Consider the following 19,840-nt stretch of genomic DNA (forward strand, 5'->3'; position numbering starts at 1 on the left):
GTCTGTGCGTGTGCGTGTGCGTGTGCGTGTGCGTGTGTGTGTGTGTGCGTGTAACTATACCTGCCGACTCCACAGCAAGTCGCATCTCATAGGAGCTCATGGATCCTGACTTGTCCATGTCATATTCTCTATAGATGACCTACCGACAAAAACACACAGATATCACATTCTCTATAGATGACCTACCGACAAAAACACACAGATATCACATTCTCTATAGATGACCTACCGATAAACACACAGATATCACATTCTCTATAGATGACCTACCGATAAACACACAGATATCACATTCTCTATAGATGACCTACCGATAAACACACAGATATCACATTCTCTATAGATGACCTACCGATAAACACACAGATATCACATTCTCTATAGATGACCTACCGATAAACACACAGATATCACATTCTCTATAGATGACCTACCGATAAACACACAGATATCACATTCTCTATAGATGACCTACCGATAAACACACAGATATCACATTCTCTATAGATGACCTACCGATAAACACACAGATATCACATTCTCTATAGATGACCTACCGATAAACACACAGATATCACATTCTCTATAGCGCAGTCAACATGCACAGGGCTTACCATGAAAATGACTTTAAAATACTCAGTCAGCTTTATTGTGCCTGGCACTATAGTGCACCTTGGATTGAATCTCACCATACATATTTGAAAGTGGAAGTACATTTCCTTTACATGATATATATATATATATATATGTTCTGTTGTTTCTGTTACAAAAGATGGAGATGAACGCAGAGTAATATTCCTTTAATCAGTATTGTGGTCCTTCGAGCGAAATACAAACCAGGGTCCTAAGGAATTACAGTCCCCTTAGCTTTCACCAACAGCAGGTTCCAGACACGTAAATATGATCTCCTTGTAGTTGTGTGGTAGAGAGAGAAACCAGACCTTACCAGCCACTTCCTGATCTTATTCCAGAGGATTTGGAACTCTATCAGGCCGAGACGGGCACTGCCATCTTTCTGAGGGATCTCCGGGTCAAAGAATGTAGAGGAATAAAGAGAAACACTCAATAACTGTCTGACTGAAACACTCAATAACTGACTGTCTGACTGAAACACTCAATAACTGACTGTCTGACTGAAACACTCCAATAACTGTCTGACTGAAACACTCCAATAACTGACTGTCTGACTGAAACACTCAATAACTGACTGTCTGTCTGACTGAAACATTCCAATAACTGTCTGTCTGACTGAAACACTCAATAACTGACTGTCTGTCTGACTGAAACATTCCAATAACTGACTGTCTGACTGAAACACTCAATAACTGACTGTCTGACTGAAACACTCAATAACTGACTGTCTGACTGAAACACTCCAATAACTGACTGTCTGTCTGACTGAAACACTCAATAACTGACTGTCTGTCTGACTGAAACACTCAGTAACTGACTGTCTGACTAAAACACTCCAATAACTGACTGTCTGTCTGACTGAAACACTCAGTAACTGACTGTCTGACTGAAACACTCAATAACTGACTGTCTGACTGAAACACTCAATAACTGACTGTCTGTCTGACTGAAACACTCAGTAACTGACTGTCTGACTGAAACACTCAATAACTGACTGTCTGACTGAAACACTCAATAACTGACTGACTGACTGAAACACTCCAATAACTGACTGACTGTCTGACTGAAACACTCAGTAACTGACTGTCTGACTGAAACACTCAATAACTTTCTGTCTGACTGAAACACTCCAATAACTGTCTGTCTGACTGAAACACTCAATAACTGACTGTCTGACTGAAACACTCAATAACTGACTGTCTGACTGAAACACTCCAATAACTGTCTGTCTGACTGAAACACTCAATAACTGACTGTCTGTCTGACTGAAACACTCCAATAACTGACTGTCTGACTGAAACACTCAATAACTGACTGACTGTCTGACTGAAACACTCAATAACTGACTGTCTGACTGAAACACTCAATAACTGACTGTCTGACTGAAACACTCAATAACTGACTGTCTGACTGAAACACTCAATAACTGACTGTCTGACTGAAACACTCAATAACTGACTGTCTGACTGAAACACTCAATAACTGTCTGTCTGACTGAAACACTCAGTAACTGACTGTCTGACTGAAACACTCAATAACTGACTGTCTGACTGAAACACTGAGTAACTGACTGTCTGACAAACACTCAATAACTGACTGACTGTCTGACTGAAACACTCAATAACTGACTGACTGTCTGACTGAAACACTCAGTAACTGACTGACTGTCTGACTGAAACACTCCAATAACTGACTGTCTGACTGAAACACTCAGTAACTGACTGTCTGTCTGACTGAAACACTCCAATAACTGTCTGTCTGACTGAAACACTCAATAACTGACTGTCTGACTGAAACACTCCAATAACTGACTGTCTGACTGAAACACTCAATAACTGACTGTCTGTCTGACTGAAACACTCAATAACTGACTGTCTGACTGAAACACTCAATAACTGACTGTCTGACTGAAACACTCCAATAACTGTCTGTCTGACTGAAACACTCCAATAACTGACTGTCTGACTGAAACACTCCAATAACTGACTGTCTGTCTGACTGAAACACTCAATAACTGTCTGTCTGACTGAAACACTCCAATAACTGACTGTCTGACTGAAACACTCAGTAACTGACTGTCTGACTGAAACACTCAATAACTGACTGTCTGACTGAAACACTCAATAACTGACTGTCTGACTGAAACACTCCAATAACTGACTGTCTGTCTGACTGAAACACTCAATAACTGTCTGTCTGACTGAAACACTCAATAACTGACTGTCTGACTGAAACACTCCAATAACTGACTGTCTGACTGAAACACTCCAATAACTGTCTGTCTGACTGAAACACTCCAATAACTGTCTGTCTGACTGAAACACTCAATAACTGACTGTCTGACTGAAACACTCAGTAACTGACTGTCTGACTGAAACACTCAATAACTGACTGTCTGTCTGAAACACTCAGTAACTGACTGTCTGTCTGTCTGTCTGAAACACTCAATAACTGACTGTCTGTCTGACTGAAACACTCAATAACTGACTGTCTGTCTGAAACACTCAATAACTGACTGACTGACTGAAACACTCCTATAACTGACTGACTGACTGAAACACTCAGTAACTGACTGTCTGACTGAAACACTCAGTAACTGACTGTCTGACTGAAACACTCAGTAACTGTCTGTCTGACTGAAACACTCAGTAACTGACTGTCTGACTGAAACACTCAATAACTGACTGTCTGTCTGAAACACTCAATAACTGACTGACTGTCTGAAACACTCCAATAACTGACTGACTGAAACACTCAATAACTGTCTGTCTGACTGAAACACTCAATAACTGACTGTCTGACTGAAACACTCAATAACTGACTGACTGTCTGACTGAAACACTCAATAACTGACTGACTGTCTGACTGAAACACTCAATAACTGACTGACTGTCTGACTGAAACACTCCTATAACTGACTGACTGTCTGACTGAAACACTCAATAACTGACTGTCTGTCTGAAACACTCCAATAACTGTCTGTCTGACTGAAACACTCCAATAACTGACTGTCTGACTGAAACACTCAATAACTGACTGACTGACTGAAACACTCCATAACTGACTGACTGACTGAAACACTCAGTAACTGACTGTCTGTCTGAAACACTCCAATAACTGTCTGTCTGACTGAAACACTCCAATAACTGTCTGTCTGACTGAAACACTCAATAACTGACTGTCTGACTGAAACACTCCAATAACTGACTGACTGACTGAAACACTCAATAACTGACTGTCTGTCTGAAACACTCCAATAACTGTCTGTCTGACTGAAACACTCAATAACTGACTGTCTGTCTGAAACACTCAATAACTGACTGTCTGACTGAAACACTCCAATAACTGACTGTCTGTCTGACTGAAACACTCAATAACTGTCTGTCTGACTGAAACACTCCAATAACTGACTGTCTGTCTGACTGAAACACTCAGTAACTGACTGTCTGACTGAAACACTCAATAACTGACTGACTGAAACACTCCAATAACTGTCTGTCTGACTGAAACACTCAATAACTGACTGACTGACTGAAACACTCAATAACTGACTGTCTGTCTGAAACACTCAGTAACTGACTGTCTGACTGAAACACTCCAATAACTGACTGTCTGTCTGACTGAAACACTCAGTAACTGTCTGTCTGACTGAAACACTCAGTAACTGACTGTCTGACTGAAACACTCCAATAACTGACTGTCTGTCTGACTGAAACACTCAGTAACTGACTGTCTGACTGAAACACTCCAATAACTGACTGTCTGTCTGACTGAAACACTCAATAACTGACTGTCTGACTGAAACACTCCAATAACTGACTGTCTGACTGAAACACTCCAATAACTGTCTGTCTGACTGAAACACTCAATAACTGACTGTCTGACTGAAACACTCAATAACTGACTGTCTGACTGAAACACTCAGTAACTGACTGTCTGACTGAAACACTCAGTAACTGACTGTCTGACTGAAACACTCCAATAACTGACTGTCTGTCTGAAACACTCCAATAACTGACTGTCTGTCTGAAACACTCAATAACTGACTGACTGACTGAAACACTCCTATAACTGACTGACTGACTGAAACACTCAGTAACTGACTGTCTGACTGAAACACTCAATAACTGACTGACTGTCTGACTGAAACACTCAATAACTGACTGACTGTCTGACTGAAACACTCAATAACTGACTGACTGTCTGACTGAAACACTCAGTAACTGACTGACTGTCTGACTGAAACACTCAATAACTGACTGTCTGTCTGAAACACTCAATAACTGTCTGTCTGACTGAAACACTCAATAACTGACTGACTGTCTGACTGAAACACTCAATAACTGACTGTCTGACTGAAACACTCAATAACTGACTGTCTGACTGAAACACTCAGTAACTGACTGACTGACTGAAACACTCCAATAACTGTCTGTCTGACTGAAACACTCCAATAACTGACTGTCTGTCTGACTGAAACACTCAATAACTGACTGTCTGACTGAAACACTCCAATAACTGACTGTCTGACTGAAACACTCCAATAACTGACTGTCTGACTGAAACACTCAGTAACTGACTGTCTGACTGAAACACTCAATAACTGACTGTCTGACTGAAACACTCAATAACTGTCTGTCTGACTGAAACACTCAGTAACTGACTGTCTGACTGAAACACTCCAATAACTGACTGTCTGTCTGAAACACTCAGTAACTGACTGACTGTCTGAAACACTCCAATAACTGACTGACTGAAACACTCCAATAACTGTCTGTCTGACTGAAACACTCAATAACTGACTGTCTGACTGAAACACTCAATAACTGACTGACTGTCTGACTGAAACACTCAATAACTGACTGACTGTCTGACTGAAACACTCAATAACTGACTGACTGTCTGACTGAAACACTCAGTAACTGACTGACTGTCTGACTGAAACACTCAATAACTGACTGTCTGTCTGAAACACTCCAATAACTGTCTGTCTGACTGAAACACTCAATAACTGACTGTCTGTCTGACTGAAACACTCCAATAACTGACTGTCTGACTGAAACACTCAATAACTGACTGTCTGACTGAAACACTCAATAACTGACTGACTGACTGAAACACTCCAATAACTGACTGTCTGACTGAAACACTCCAATAACTGTCTGTCTGACTGAAACACTCCAATAACTGTCTGTCTGACTGAAACACTCCAATAACTGTCTGTCTGACTGAAACACTCCAATAACTGTCTGTCTGACTGAAACACTCAATAACTGACTGACTGACTGAAACACTCAATAACTGACTGTCTGACTGAAACACTCAATAACTGACTGTCTGACTGAAACACTCAGTAACTGACTGTCTGACTGAAACACTCCAATAACTGACTGTCTGTCTGACTGAAACACTCAATAACTGTCTGTCTGACTGAAACACTCCAATAACTGACTGTCTGTCTGACTGAAACACTCAATAACTGACTGTCTGACTGAAACACTCCAATAACTGTCTGTCTGACTGAAACACTCCAATAACTGTCTGTCTGACTGAAACACTCCAATAACTGACTGTCTGTCTGAAACACTCAATAACTGACTGTCTGTCTGAAACACTCAGTAACTGACTGTCTGACTGAAACACTCCAATAACTGACTGTCTGTCTGACTGAAACACTCAGTAACTGTCTGTCTGACTGAAACACTCAGTAACTGACTGTCTGACTGAAACACTCCAATAACTGACTGTCTGTCTGACTGAAACACTCAGTAACTGACTGTCTGTCTGACTGAAACACTCAGTAACTGACTGTCTGACTGAAACACTCCAATAACTGACTGTCTGTCTGAAACACTCAATAACTGACTGTCTGACTGAAACACTCAATAACTGACTGACTGACTGAAACACTCAGTAACTGACTGACTGACTGAAACACTCAGTAACTGACTGTCTGACTGAAACACTCAGTAACTGACTGTCTGACTGAAACACTCAGTAACTGTCTGTCTGACTGAAACACTCCAATAACTGACTGTCTGTCTGACTGAAACACTCAATAACTGACTGTCTGACTGAAACACTCAATAACTGTCTGTCTGACTGAAACACTCCAATAACTGACTGTCTGACTGAAACACTCCAATAACTGTCTGTCTGACTGAAACACTCCAATAACTGTCTGTCTGACTGAAACACTCCAATAACTGACTGTCTGACTGAAACACTCAATAACTGTCTGTCTGACTGAAACACTCCAATAACTGACTGACTGACTGAAACACTCAGTAACTGACTGTCTGACTGAAACACTCAATAACTGACTGTCTGTCTGAAACACTCAGTAACTGACTGTCTGTCTGTCTGTCTGAAACACTCAATAACTGACTGTCTGTCTGACTGAAACACTCAATAACTGACTGTCTGTCTGAAACACTCCAATAACTGACTGTCTGACTGAAACACTCCAATAACTGACTGTCTGACTGAAACACTCCAATAACTGTCTGTCTGACTGAAACACTCCAATAACTGACTGTCTGTCTGAAACACTCCAATAACTGTCTGTCTGACTGAAACACTCCAATAACTGACTGTCTGACTGAAACACTCCAATAACTGACTGACTGTCTGTCTGAAACACTCCAATAACTGACCGACTGTCTTATTGAAACACTGATCAGGGTCTCCACCATAGAAAGAGAATGACTAGAACTCTTCCCCAACTGACCTGAATTGGAATGTCCTTTCTAGTCATTCTATGTGTTTGGTGGGGACCCTGATCCTCACAGACAGACCGTAGAGGATACATCCATGAGATTGACCATGGTCCTACAGGACTCCATACTGAAACCGTCTGTCTTCAGGTCTTTGTCTGAAAGCACACAACCCGCCAAACATTCAAACTGATGAGTCTTACTACAGCAGAACCCCACAAGGATTACTACACCCCCTGTTCTCCTGAGAAGAGGAGCTTACACCACTTGTCCTGTGGTTTTGGGGTCAATGGTGTATGAGGACATTGTGGGTTCAAACGAAAGGAAACCTCTGTACTCACGTCTAGTCACCACCCTGTTCAGGATGGTCCTGAGCTCACGGACAGATATCTCCATGTCCTATAGTCACAGAAGGGACAATGAGAAAACCCTGGTTCAGACATAGATCTTAAGAGATTTAAGCATATTTGTTAGCTAAACGACATATAGCATAGCTGATGGCCATCTCTAACTTAGCGAACAGATCAATAAGGGAAACCCTACCTCTCCTGCAAGCTGAGCAAACATGGATTTGAAAGCGCCGTCAACGTCATCTTCACTGATGTGGTCCTGTCATTTAAACCATTTCATCAGAACAATGTAAAAATGACAATAACATGATAATGAAGTCTCTACATCAGGGATCTTCATTTTTATTTATTTTTTACCTTTATTTAACCAGGCAAGTCAGTTAAGAACAAATTCTTATTTTCAATGACGGCCTAGGAACAGTGGGTTAACTGCCTGTTCAGGGGCAGAACGACAGATTTTTACCTTGGTCAGCTCGGTGATTCGATCTTACAACCTTTCGGTTACTAGTCCAACGCTCTAACCACTAGTCTACCTGCTGGTTACTAGTCCAACGCTCTAACCACTAGGCTACCTGCTGGTTACTAGTCCAACGCTCTAACCACTAGGCTACCTGCTGGTTACTATTCCAACGCTCTAACCACTAGGCTACCTGCTGGTTACTAGTCCAACGCTCTAACCACTAGGCTACCTGCTGGTTACTAGTCCAACACTCTAACCACTAGGCTACCTGCTGGTTACTAGTCCAACACTCTAACCACTAGGCTACCTGCTGATTACTAGTCCAACGCTCTAACCACTAGGCTACCTGCTGGTTACTAGTCCAACGCTCTAACCACTAGGCTACCTGCTGGTTACTAGTCCAACGCTCTAACCACTAGTCTACCTGCTGGTTACTAGTCCAACGCACTAACTACTAGGCTAACTGCTGGTTACTGGCCCAACACTCTAACCACTAGTCTACCTGCTGGTTACTAGTCCAACGCACTAACTACTAGGCTACCTGCTGGTTACTAGTCCAACGCTCTAACCACTAGGCTACCTGCTGGTTACTAGTCCAACACTCTAACCACTAGTCTACCTGCTGGTTACTGGCCCAACACTCTAACCACTAGGCTACCTGCTGGTTACTAGTCCAACGCTCTAACCACTAGGCTACCTGCTGGTTACTAGTCCAACACTCTAACCACTAGGCTACCTGCTGGTTACTGGTCCAACACTCTAAGCACTAGGCTACCTGCTCGTTACTGGTCCAACACTCTAACCACTAGGCTACCTGCTGGTTACTGGTCCAACACTCTAACCACTAGGCTACCTGCTGGTTACTAGCCCAACGCTCTAACCACTAGGCTACCTGCTGGTTACTGGTCCAACACTCTAACCACTAGGCTACCTGCTGGTTACTAGTCCAACACTCTAACCACTAGGCTACCTGCTGGTTACTAGTCCAACGCTCTAACCACTAGGCTACCTGCTGGTTACTAGTCCAACGCTCTAACCACTAGGCTACCTGCTGGTTACTAGTCCAACGCTCTAACCACTAGGCTACCTGCTGGTTACTAGTCCAACGCTCTAACCACTAGGCTACCTGCCTCCCCTCAACTAGTCAATAACATGATAATGAAGTCTACATCAGGGATCATCGACCAGATTCAGCCTCTAGTCGGAGATGCTCATTGACCACAACTAAGCCCAAAAAGAGATTGTATTTGAAAAGCCTGTTTTTGACATTGTTTTGTGGGGACATTGTCATGCTGAAACAGGAAAAGGACCTACACCAAACTATTGCCACAAAGTTGGAAGCACAGAATCATCTAGAATGTCATTGTATGCTGTACCGTTAAGATTTCCCTTCACTGGAACTAAGGGGCCTAGCCCGAACCATTAAAAACAGCCCCAGAGCATTATTCCTCCTCCACCAAACTTTACAGTTGGCACTATGCATTGAGGCAGGTTGCGTGCTCCTGGCTTCCCACAAACCCAGATTTGTCCATCAGACTGCCAGATGGTGAAGAGTGATTCATCACTCCAGAGAACGTGTTTCCACTGCTCCAGAGTCCAATAGTGGCAATCTTTCCACAACTCTAGCCGACGCTTGACATTGCGCATGGTGATCTTAGCTCCTCACAAACAGTTCTTGTTGCTGACGTTGCTGCCAGAGGCAGTTTGGAACTCAGTAGTGAGAGTTGCAACCCGAGGACAAATCATTTTTATGCCCTTGAACACTTGGCGGTCCCATTCTGTGAGCTTGTGTGGACTACCACTTCGCGGCTGAGCCGTTGTTGCTCCTAGACGTTTCCACAATAACAGCACTTACAGTTGACCGGGGCAGCTCTATCAGCACAGAAATTTGACAAACTGACTTGTTGGAAAGGTGGCATCTTATAATGTTGCCACAGTGAAAGTCACTGAGCTCTTCAGTAAGGTCATTCTACTGACAATGTTTGTCTATGGAGATTACATGGCTGTGTACTCGATTTTATACACCTGTCAGCAACGGGTGTGGCTGTAAATAGCCGAATCCACTCATTTGAAGGGATGTCTATAGACTTTTGTCTATATAGACTTTTGTCTATATAGTGTACATATGGGCGTCACGGTAGCCTCGTAACCGGAAGGTTGCAAGTTCAAATCCCCGAGCTGACAAGGTACAAATCTGTCGTTCTGCCCCTGAACAGGCAGTTAACCCACTGTTCCTAGGCCATCATTGAAAATAATAATTTGTTCTTAACTGACTTGCCTAGTTAAATAAAGGTAAAATATATTTATTTTGTTTTACTAAACAATTTCGGGGGCCAAATAAAAGTGAGTGACTGCAGGTGTTGAGAAAACCCACCTCATCTTCCAGATCTGCAGATATGATATCATCAAGCTCTCTGGAACGAGAAAACAGACACAATGAAAATCAACACACACAGACCACAGACCCCCACAACACACACTTACTCTGTCTCGGACTGTTTCTCAGTGAAGACTCGGAGGACAAAGTCGGCCTCCTGGCCAGACTCGAAGGTGGAGGGGACGATGAGGTATTCTCCTGGAGGCAGACTGAGACGGTTGCTGACCTCTCTCAGGTTGATGAAGGTCTCCGAGCGAGCGCAGGATGAGTGGGTCAGGAAGAAGTCCTTCTTTAGGTGCATGTTCTGACAGCCCCTGTACTGCAGAGGATCACAGTAGGACACAGAGACAGATAGACGCGGGTTTGAAGCTCAACTAGATGTGATTTAAGTGTGTATCATTCAAATGAACTAATAATTAAGCCATACCCTAGGAAGTGATCATTTGTACAATGGGCGCCAATGCATGAAACTGCATGAAGCAAATGCCTGAAATATATAGCTTCCATACCTCTTCTGGAATCTGCAAAACGAAAAGAGAAAAATTATGAAAATGAACCGGTTATTTAACCATTATTTAACCAGACAAGTCAGTTAAGATCTAATCATTTATAATGATGGCCTGCTTGCCTCTCACCTCGTAGATGGCGAACCCGATGGTGTGCATGTCCTGTCCCTGTCCCCGGTACCTCCTCCTATCCTTCTGCATCAGAGCCACCAGGAAGCTACAGGCCACCTCGTCATCCTCGGGGTCGTCATCCTCCTCTAGCAGAGTGATCTTATACTGGGGGTTGATCCAGAACGTGTCTGGAGGAACACAGAGATAAGACAGAGTTATACTGGGGGGTTGATCCAGAACGTGTCTGGAGGAACACAGAGATAAGACAGAGTTATACTGGGGGGGGGGGTTGATGCTGCTGTGGTCCAGTTCTGTTTTTATTAGGCATCGAGAAGTCTTTAGTAAGACTTTACATAGCCCATCTGTAAATAGCCCACCCAACTACCTCATCCCCATATTGTTATTTATGTTTTGTTACAAGTATCTCTACTTACACATTCATCTTCTGCACATCCATCACTCAAGTATCTCTACTTGCACATTCACCTTCTGCACATCTATCACCCCAGTATCTCTACTTACACATTCATCTTCTGCACATCTATCACCCCAGTATCTCTACTTACACATTCACCTTCTGCACATCCATCACCCCAGTATCTCTACTTACACATTCACCTTCTGCACATCTATCACTCCAGTATCTCTACTTGCACATTCACCTTCTGCACATCTGTCACCCCAGTATCTCTACTTACACATTCATCTTCTGCACATCTATCACTCCAGTATCTCTACTTACACATTCACCTTCTGCACATCTATCACCCCAGTATCTCTACTTACACATTCATCTTCTGCACATCTATCACTCCAGTATCTCTACTTGCACATTCACCTTCTGCACATCTATCACTCCAGTATCTCTACTTACACATTCACCTTCTGCACATCTATCACCCCAGTATCTCTACTTACACATTCATCTTCTGCACATCTATCACCCCAGTATCTCTACTTACACATTCATCTTCTGCACATCTATCACCCCAGTATCTCTACTTACACATTCACCTTCTGCACATCTATCACTCCAGTATCTCTACTTACACATTCACCTTCTGCACATCTATCACCCCAGTATCTCTACTTGCACATTCACCTTCTGCACATCTATCACCCCAGTATCTCTACTTACACATTCACCTTCTGCACATCTATCACCCCAGTATCTCTACTTACACATTCACCTTCTGCACATCTATCACCCCAGTATCTCTACTTACACATTCACCTTCTGCACATCTATCACCCCAGTATCTCTACTTACACATTCACCTTCTGCACATCTATCACTCCAGTATCTCTACTTACACATTCACCTTCTGCACATCCATCACCCCAGTATCTCTACTTACACATTCACCTTCTGCACATCTATCACTCCAGTATCTCTACTTGCACATTCACCTTCTGCACATCCATCACTCCAGTATCTCTACTTACACATTCACCTTCTGCACATCTATCACCCCAGTATCTCTACTTACACATTCACCTTCTGCACATCTGTCACCCCAGTATCTCTACTTACACATTCACCTTCTGCACATCTATCACTCCAGTATCTCTACTTACACATTCACCTTCTGCACATCTGTCACCCCAGTATCTCTACTTACACATTCACCTTCTGCACATCTATCACTCCAGTATCTCTACTTACACATTCACCTTCTGCACATCTATCACCCCAGTATCTCTACTTACACATTCACCTTCTGCACATCTATCACTCCAGTATCTCTACTTACACATTCACCTTCTGCACATCTATCACTCCAGTATCTCTACTTACACATTCATCTTCTGCACATCTATCACTCCAGTATCTCTACTTACACATTCACCTTCTGCACATCCATCACCCCAGTATCTCTACTTACACATTCATCTTCTGCACATCTATCACTCCAGTATCTCTACTTACACATTCACCTTCTGCACATCTATCACTCCAGTATCTCTACTTACACATTCATCTTCTGCACATCTATCACCCCAGTATCTCTACTTACACATTCACCTTCTGCACATCTATCTCCAGTATCTCTACTTACACATTCACCTTCTGCACATCTATCACTCCAGTATCTCTACACATTCACCTTCTGCACATCTATCACTCCAGTATCTCTACTTACACATTCACCTTCTGCACATCTATCACCCCAGTATCTCTACTTACACATTCACCTTCTGCACATCTATCACCCCAGTATCTCTACTTACACATTCATCTTCTGCACATCTATCACCCCAGTATCTCTACTTACACATTCACCTTCTGCACATCTATCACCCCAGTATCTCTACTTACACATTCACCTTCTGCACATCCATCACCCCAGTATCTCTACTTACACATTCACCTTCTGCACATCTATCACCCCAGTATCTCTACTTACAGATTCACCTTCTGCACATCCATCACCCCAGTATCTCTACTTACACATTCACCTTCTGCACATCTATCACTCCAGTATCTCTACTTACACATTCACCTTCTGCACATCTATCACCCCAGTATCTCTACTTACAGATTCACCTTCTGCACATCTATCACCCCAGTATCTCTACTTACACATTCACCTTCTGCACATCTATCACCCCAGTATCTCTACTTACACATTCACCTTCTGCACATCTATCACCCCAGTATCTCTACTTACACATTCACCTTCTGCACATCTATCACCCCAGTATCTCTACTTACACATTCACCTTCTGCACATCTATCACCCCAGTATCTCTACTTACACATTCACCTTCTGCACATCTATCACCCCAGTATCTCTACTTACACATTCACCTTCTGCACATCTAACACTCCAGTATCTCTACTTACACATTCACCTTCTGCACATCCATCACTCCAGTATCTCTACTTACACATTCATCTTCTGCACATCTGTCACCCAGTATCTCTACTTGCACATTCACCTTCTGCATCACCTCCAGTATCTCTACTTACACATTCACCTTCTGCACATCTATCACCCCAGTATCTCTACTTACACATTCACCTTCTGCACATCTATCACCCCAGTATCTCTACTTACACATTCACCTTCTGCACATCTATCACCCCAGTATCTCTACTTACACATTCATCTTCTGCACATCTATCACTCCAGTATCTCTACTTACACATTCACCTTCTGCACATCTATCACCCCAGTATCTCTACTTACACATTCACCTTCTGCACATCTATCACTCCAGTATCTCTACTTACACATTCACCTTCTGCACATCTATCACCCCAGTATCTCTACTTGCACATTCACCTTCTGCACATCTGTCACCCCAGTATCTCTACTTACAGATTCACCTTCTGCACATCTATCACTCCAGTATCTCTACTTACACATTCACCTTCTGCACATCTATCACCCCAGTATCTCTACTTACACATTCACCTTATGCACATCTATCACTCCAGTATCTCTACTTACACATTCACCTTCTGCACATCTATCACCCCAGTATCTCTACTTACACATTCACCTTCTGCACATCTGTCACCCCAGTATCTCTACTTGCACATTCACCTTCTGCACATCTATCACTCCAGTATCTCTACTTACACATTCACCTTCTGCACATCTGTCACCCCGTATCTCTACTTACACATTCACCTTCTGCACATCTATCACCCCAGTATCTCTACTTACACATTCACCTTCTGCACATCTATCACCCCAGTATCTCTACTTACACATTCACCTTCTGCACATCTATCACTCCAGTATCTCTACTTACACATTCACCTTCTGCACATCTATCACCCCAGTATCTCTACTTACACATTCACCTTCTGCACATCTGTCACTCCAGTATCTCTACTTACACATTCACCTTCTGCACATCCATCACTCCAGTATCTCTACTTACACATTCACCTTCTGCACATCTATCACTCCAGTATCTCTACTTACACATTCACCTTCTGCACATCTATCACTCCAGTATCTCTACTTGCACATTCATCTTCTGCACATCTATCACTCCAGTATCTCTACTTACACATTCACCTTCTGCACATCTATCACCCCAGTATCTCTACTTACACATTCACCTTCTGCACATCTATCACTCCAGTATCTCTACTTACACATTCACCTTCTGCACATCTATCACTCCAGTATCTCTACTTACACATTCATCTTCTGCACATCTATCACTCCAGTATCTCTACTTACACATTCACCTTCTGCACATCCATCACCCCAGTATCTCTACTTACACATTCACCTTCTGCACATCCGTCACCCCAGTATCTCTACTTACACATTCACCTTCTGCACATCCATCACCCCAGTATCTCTACTTACACATTCACCTTCTGCACATCCGTCACCCCAGTATCTCTACTTACACATTCACCTTCTGCACATCTATCACTCCAGTATCTCTACTTACACATTCACCTTCTGCACATCTGTCACCCCAGTATCTCTACTTACACATTCACCTTCTGCACATCTATCACTCCAGTATCTCTACTTACACATTCACCTTCTGCACATCCATCACTCCAGTATCTCTACTTGCACATTCATCTTCTGCACATCTGTCACTCCAGTATCTCTACTTGCACATTCACCTTCTGCACATCTATCACTCCAGTATCTCTACTTGCACATTCACCTTCTGCACATCCATCACTCCAGTATCTCTACTTACACATTCATCTTCTGCACATCTATCACTCCAGTATCTCTACTTGCACATTCACCTTCTGCACATCTATCACTCCAGTATCTCTACTTGCACATTCACCTTCTGCACATCCATCACTCCAGTATCTCTGCTTACACATTCATCTTCTGCACATCCATCACTCAAGTATCTCTACTTGCACATTCACCTTCTGCACATCTATCACTCCAGTATCTCTACTTGCACATTCACCTTCTGCACATCCATCACTCCAGTATCTCTACTTACACATTCACCTTCTGCACATCCATCACTCCAGTATCTCTACTTACACATTCACCTTCTGCACATCTATCACCCCAGTATCTCTACTTACACATTCACCTTCTGCACATCTATCACCCCAGTATCTCTACTTACACATTCACCTTCTGCACATCTATCACCCCAGTATCTCTACTTACACATTCACCTTCTGCACATCTGTCACTCCAGTATCTCTACTTACACATTCACCTTCTGCACATCTATCACTCCAGTATCTCTACTTGCACATTCACCTTCTGCACATCTATCACTCCAGTATCTCTACTTGCACATTCACCTTCTGCACATCTATCACTCCAGTATCTCTACTTGCACATTCATCTTCTGCACATCCATCACTCAAGTATCTCTACTTACACATTCATCTTCTGCACATCCATCACTCCAGTATCTCTACTTACACATTCACCTTCTGCACATCTATCACCCCAGTATCTCTACTTGCACATTCACCTTCTGCACATCCATCACTCCAGTATCTCTACTTACACATTCACCTTCTGCACATCTATCACCCCAGTATCTCTACTTACACATTCACCTTCTGCACATCTATCACTCCAGTATCTCTACTTACACATTCACCTTCTGCACATCCATCACCCCAGTATCTCTACTTACACATTCACCTTCTGCACATCCATCACCCCAGTATCTCTACTTACACATTCACCTTCTGCACATCTATCACTCCAGTATCTCTACTTACACATTCACCTTCTGCACATCCATCACCCCAGTATCTCTACTTACACATTCACCTTCTGCACATCTATCACCCCAGTATCTCTACTTACACATTCACCTTCTGCACATCTATCACTCCAGTATCTCTACTTACACATTCACCTTCTGCACATCTATCACCCCAGTATCTCTACTTGCACATTCACCTTCTGCACATCTATCACCCCAGTATCTCTACTTGCACATTCATCTTCTGCACATCTATCACCCCAGTATCTCTACTTACACATTCACCTTCTGCACATCTATCACCCCAGTATCTCTACTTACACATTCACCTTCTGCACATCCATCACTCCAGTATCTCTACTTACACATTCACCTTCTGCACATCCATCACTCCAGTATCTCTACTTGCACATTCACATTCTGCACATCTATCACTCCAGTATCTCTACTTGCACATTCACCTTCTGCACATCTATCACTCCAGTATCTCTACTTGCACATTCATCTTCTGCACATCTATCACTCCAGTATCTCTACTTGCACATTCATCTTCTGCACATCTATCACCCCAGTATCTCTACTTGCACATTCACCTTCTGCACATCTGTCACCCCAGTATCTCTACTTACACATTCACCTTCTGCACATCTATCACTCCAGTATCTCTACTTGCACATTCATCTTCTGCACATCTATCACCCCAGTATCTCTACTTACACATTCACCTTCTGCACATCTATCACTCCAGTATCTCTACTTACACATTCACCTTCTGCACATCTATCACCCCAGTATCTCTACTTACACATTCACCTTCTGCACATCTATCACTCCAGTATCTCTACTTACACATTCATCTTCTGCACATCTATCACCCCAGTATCTCTACTTACACATTCACCTTCTGCACATCTATCACCCCAGTATCTCTACTTACACATTCACCTTCTGCACATCTATCACTCCAGTATCTCTACTTACACATTCACCTTCTGCACATCCATCACTCCAGTATCTCTACTTACAGATTCACCTTCTGCACATCTGTCACCCCAGTATCTCTACTTACAGATTCACCTTCTGCACATCCATCACTCCAGTATCTCTACTTACACATTCACCTTCTGCACATCTATCACCCCAGTATCTCTACTTACACATTCACCTTCTGCACATCTATCACCCCAGTATCTCTACTTACATTCACCTTCTGCACATCCATCACCCCAGTATCTCTACTTGCACATTCACCTTCTGCACATCTATCACTCCAGTATCTCTACTTACACATTCACCTTCTGCACATCCATCACTCCAGTATCTCTACTTACACATTCACCTTCTGCACATCTATCACTCCAGTATCTCTACTTACACATTCACCTTCTGCACATCTATCACTCCAGTATCTCTACTTGCACATTCATCTTCTGCACATCTATCACTCCAGTATCTCTACTTACACATTCACCTTCTGCACATCTGTCACCCCAGTATCTCTACTTACAGATTCACCTTCTGCACATCTATCACTCCAGTATCTCTACTTACACATTCACCTTCTGCACATCTATCACTCCAGTATCTCTACTTACACATTCACCTTCTGCACATCTATCACTCCAGTATCTCTACTTACACATTCACCTTCTGCACATCTATCACCCCAGTATCTCTACTTACACATTCACCTTCTGCACATCTATCACCCCAGTATCTCTACTTACACATTCACCTTCTGCACATCTATCACCCCAGTATCTCTACTTACACATTCACCTTCTGCACATCTATCACCCCAGTATCTCTACTTACACATTCACCTTCTGCACATCTATCACCCCAGTATCTCTACTTACACATTCACCTTCTGCACATCTATCACTCCAGTATCTCTACTTACACATTCACCTTCTGCACATCTATCACTCCAGTATCTCTACTTACACATTCACCTTCTGCACATCCATCACCCCAGTATCTCTACTTACACATTCACCTTCTGCACATCCATCACCCCAGTATCTCTACTTACACATTCATCTTCTGCACATCCATCACCCCAGTATCTCTACTTGCACATTCATCTTCTGCACATCTATCACCCCAGTATCTCTACTTACACATTCACCTTCTGCACATCTATCACTCCAGTATCTCTACTTACACATTCATCTTCTGCACATCTATCACTCCAGTATCTCTACTTACACATTCACCTTCTGCACATCCATCACCCCAGTATCTCTACTTACACATTCATCTTCTGCACATCCATCACCCCAGTATCTCTACTTGCACATTCACATTCTGCACATCCATCACTCCAGTATCTCTACTTACACATTCACCTTCTGCACATCTATCACCCCAGTATCTCTACTTACACATTCACCTTCTGCACATCTATCACCCCAGTATCTCTACTTACACATTCACCTTCTGCACATCTGTCACCCCAGTATCTCTACTTACACATTCATCTTCTGCACATCTATCACTCCAGTATCTCTACTTACACATTCACCTTCTGCACATCTATCACTCCAGTATCTCTACTTACACATTCACCTTCTGCACATCTATCACTCCAGTATCTCTACTTACACATTCACCTTCTGCACATCCATCACCCCAGTATCTCTACTTACACATTCACCTTCTGCACATCTATCACTCCAGTATCTCTACTTACACATTCACCTTCTGCACATCTATCACTCCAGTGTTTAAATTCTAAATTGTAATTATTTCGCTACTATGGCCTATTTATTGCCTTACCTCTCTTATCCTACCTCATTTGCACACATTGTAAATATATTTTTCTAATGTATTATTGACTGTATGTTTGTTTTACTCCACGTGTAAACTCTGTGTTGTTTGTGTCGTACTGCTTTGCTTCATCTTGGCCAGGTCACAGTTGTAAATGAGAACTTGTTCTCAACTGGTCTACCTGGTTAAATAAAGGTGATCTGGTCTACCTGGTTAAATAAAGGTGA

At 42.7% G+C, this 19,840-nt stretch overlaps 1 protein-coding gene and 1 long non-coding RNA gene across 3 annotated transcripts in view; both read right to left on the bottom strand.

Moving 5' to 3' along the window:
* The window catches only part of LOC118378562 (calpain-1 catalytic subunit-like), a 96,488-nt gene that overhangs the window by 3,442 nt on the left and 73,206 nt on the right, over window positions 1-19,840 (bottom strand). Inside the window, exons 13-21 of the mRNA XM_052477423.1 lie at window positions 11,172-11,341; window positions 11,046-11,057; window positions 10,644-10,855; window positions 10,534-10,573; window positions 7,893-7,958; window positions 7,691-7,748; window positions 7,443-7,507; window positions 947-1,015; window positions 61-139 (exon numbers count right to left, since the gene is read on the bottom strand). Coding sequence (XP_052333383.1) covers window positions 61-139; window positions 947-1,015; window positions 7,443-7,507; window positions 7,691-7,748; window positions 7,893-7,958; window positions 10,534-10,573; window positions 10,644-10,855; window positions 11,046-11,057; window positions 11,172-11,341 — 771 coding nt within the window. The remainder of the gene's footprint in view (window positions 1-60; window positions 140-946; window positions 1,016-7,442; window positions 7,508-7,690; window positions 7,749-7,892; window positions 7,959-10,533; window positions 10,574-10,643; window positions 10,856-11,045; window positions 11,058-11,171; window positions 11,342-19,840) is intronic.
* On the bottom strand, window positions 11,768-16,740 carry LOC127911308 (uncharacterized). Of its 2 annotated transcripts, none has more exons than XR_008077838.1 (3): window positions 16,643-16,740; window positions 16,335-16,378; window positions 11,768-11,815 (listed from the first exon to the last, which is right to left on the bottom strand). It is a non-coding gene; the product is annotated as an uncharacterized LOC127911308 (long non-coding RNA). The 2 variants fall into 2 exon arrangements; XR_008077839.1 differs by lacking the exon at window positions 11,768-11,815 and adding an exon at window positions 12,516-12,563.

The sequence above is a fragment of the Oncorhynchus keta genome, chromosome 24 (genome assembly GCF_023373465.1).
Source record: "Oncorhynchus keta strain PuntledgeMale-10-30-2019 chromosome 24, Oket_V2, whole genome shotgun sequence".
NCBI lineage: Eukaryota > Metazoa > Chordata > Actinopteri > Salmoniformes > Salmonidae > Oncorhynchus > Oncorhynchus keta.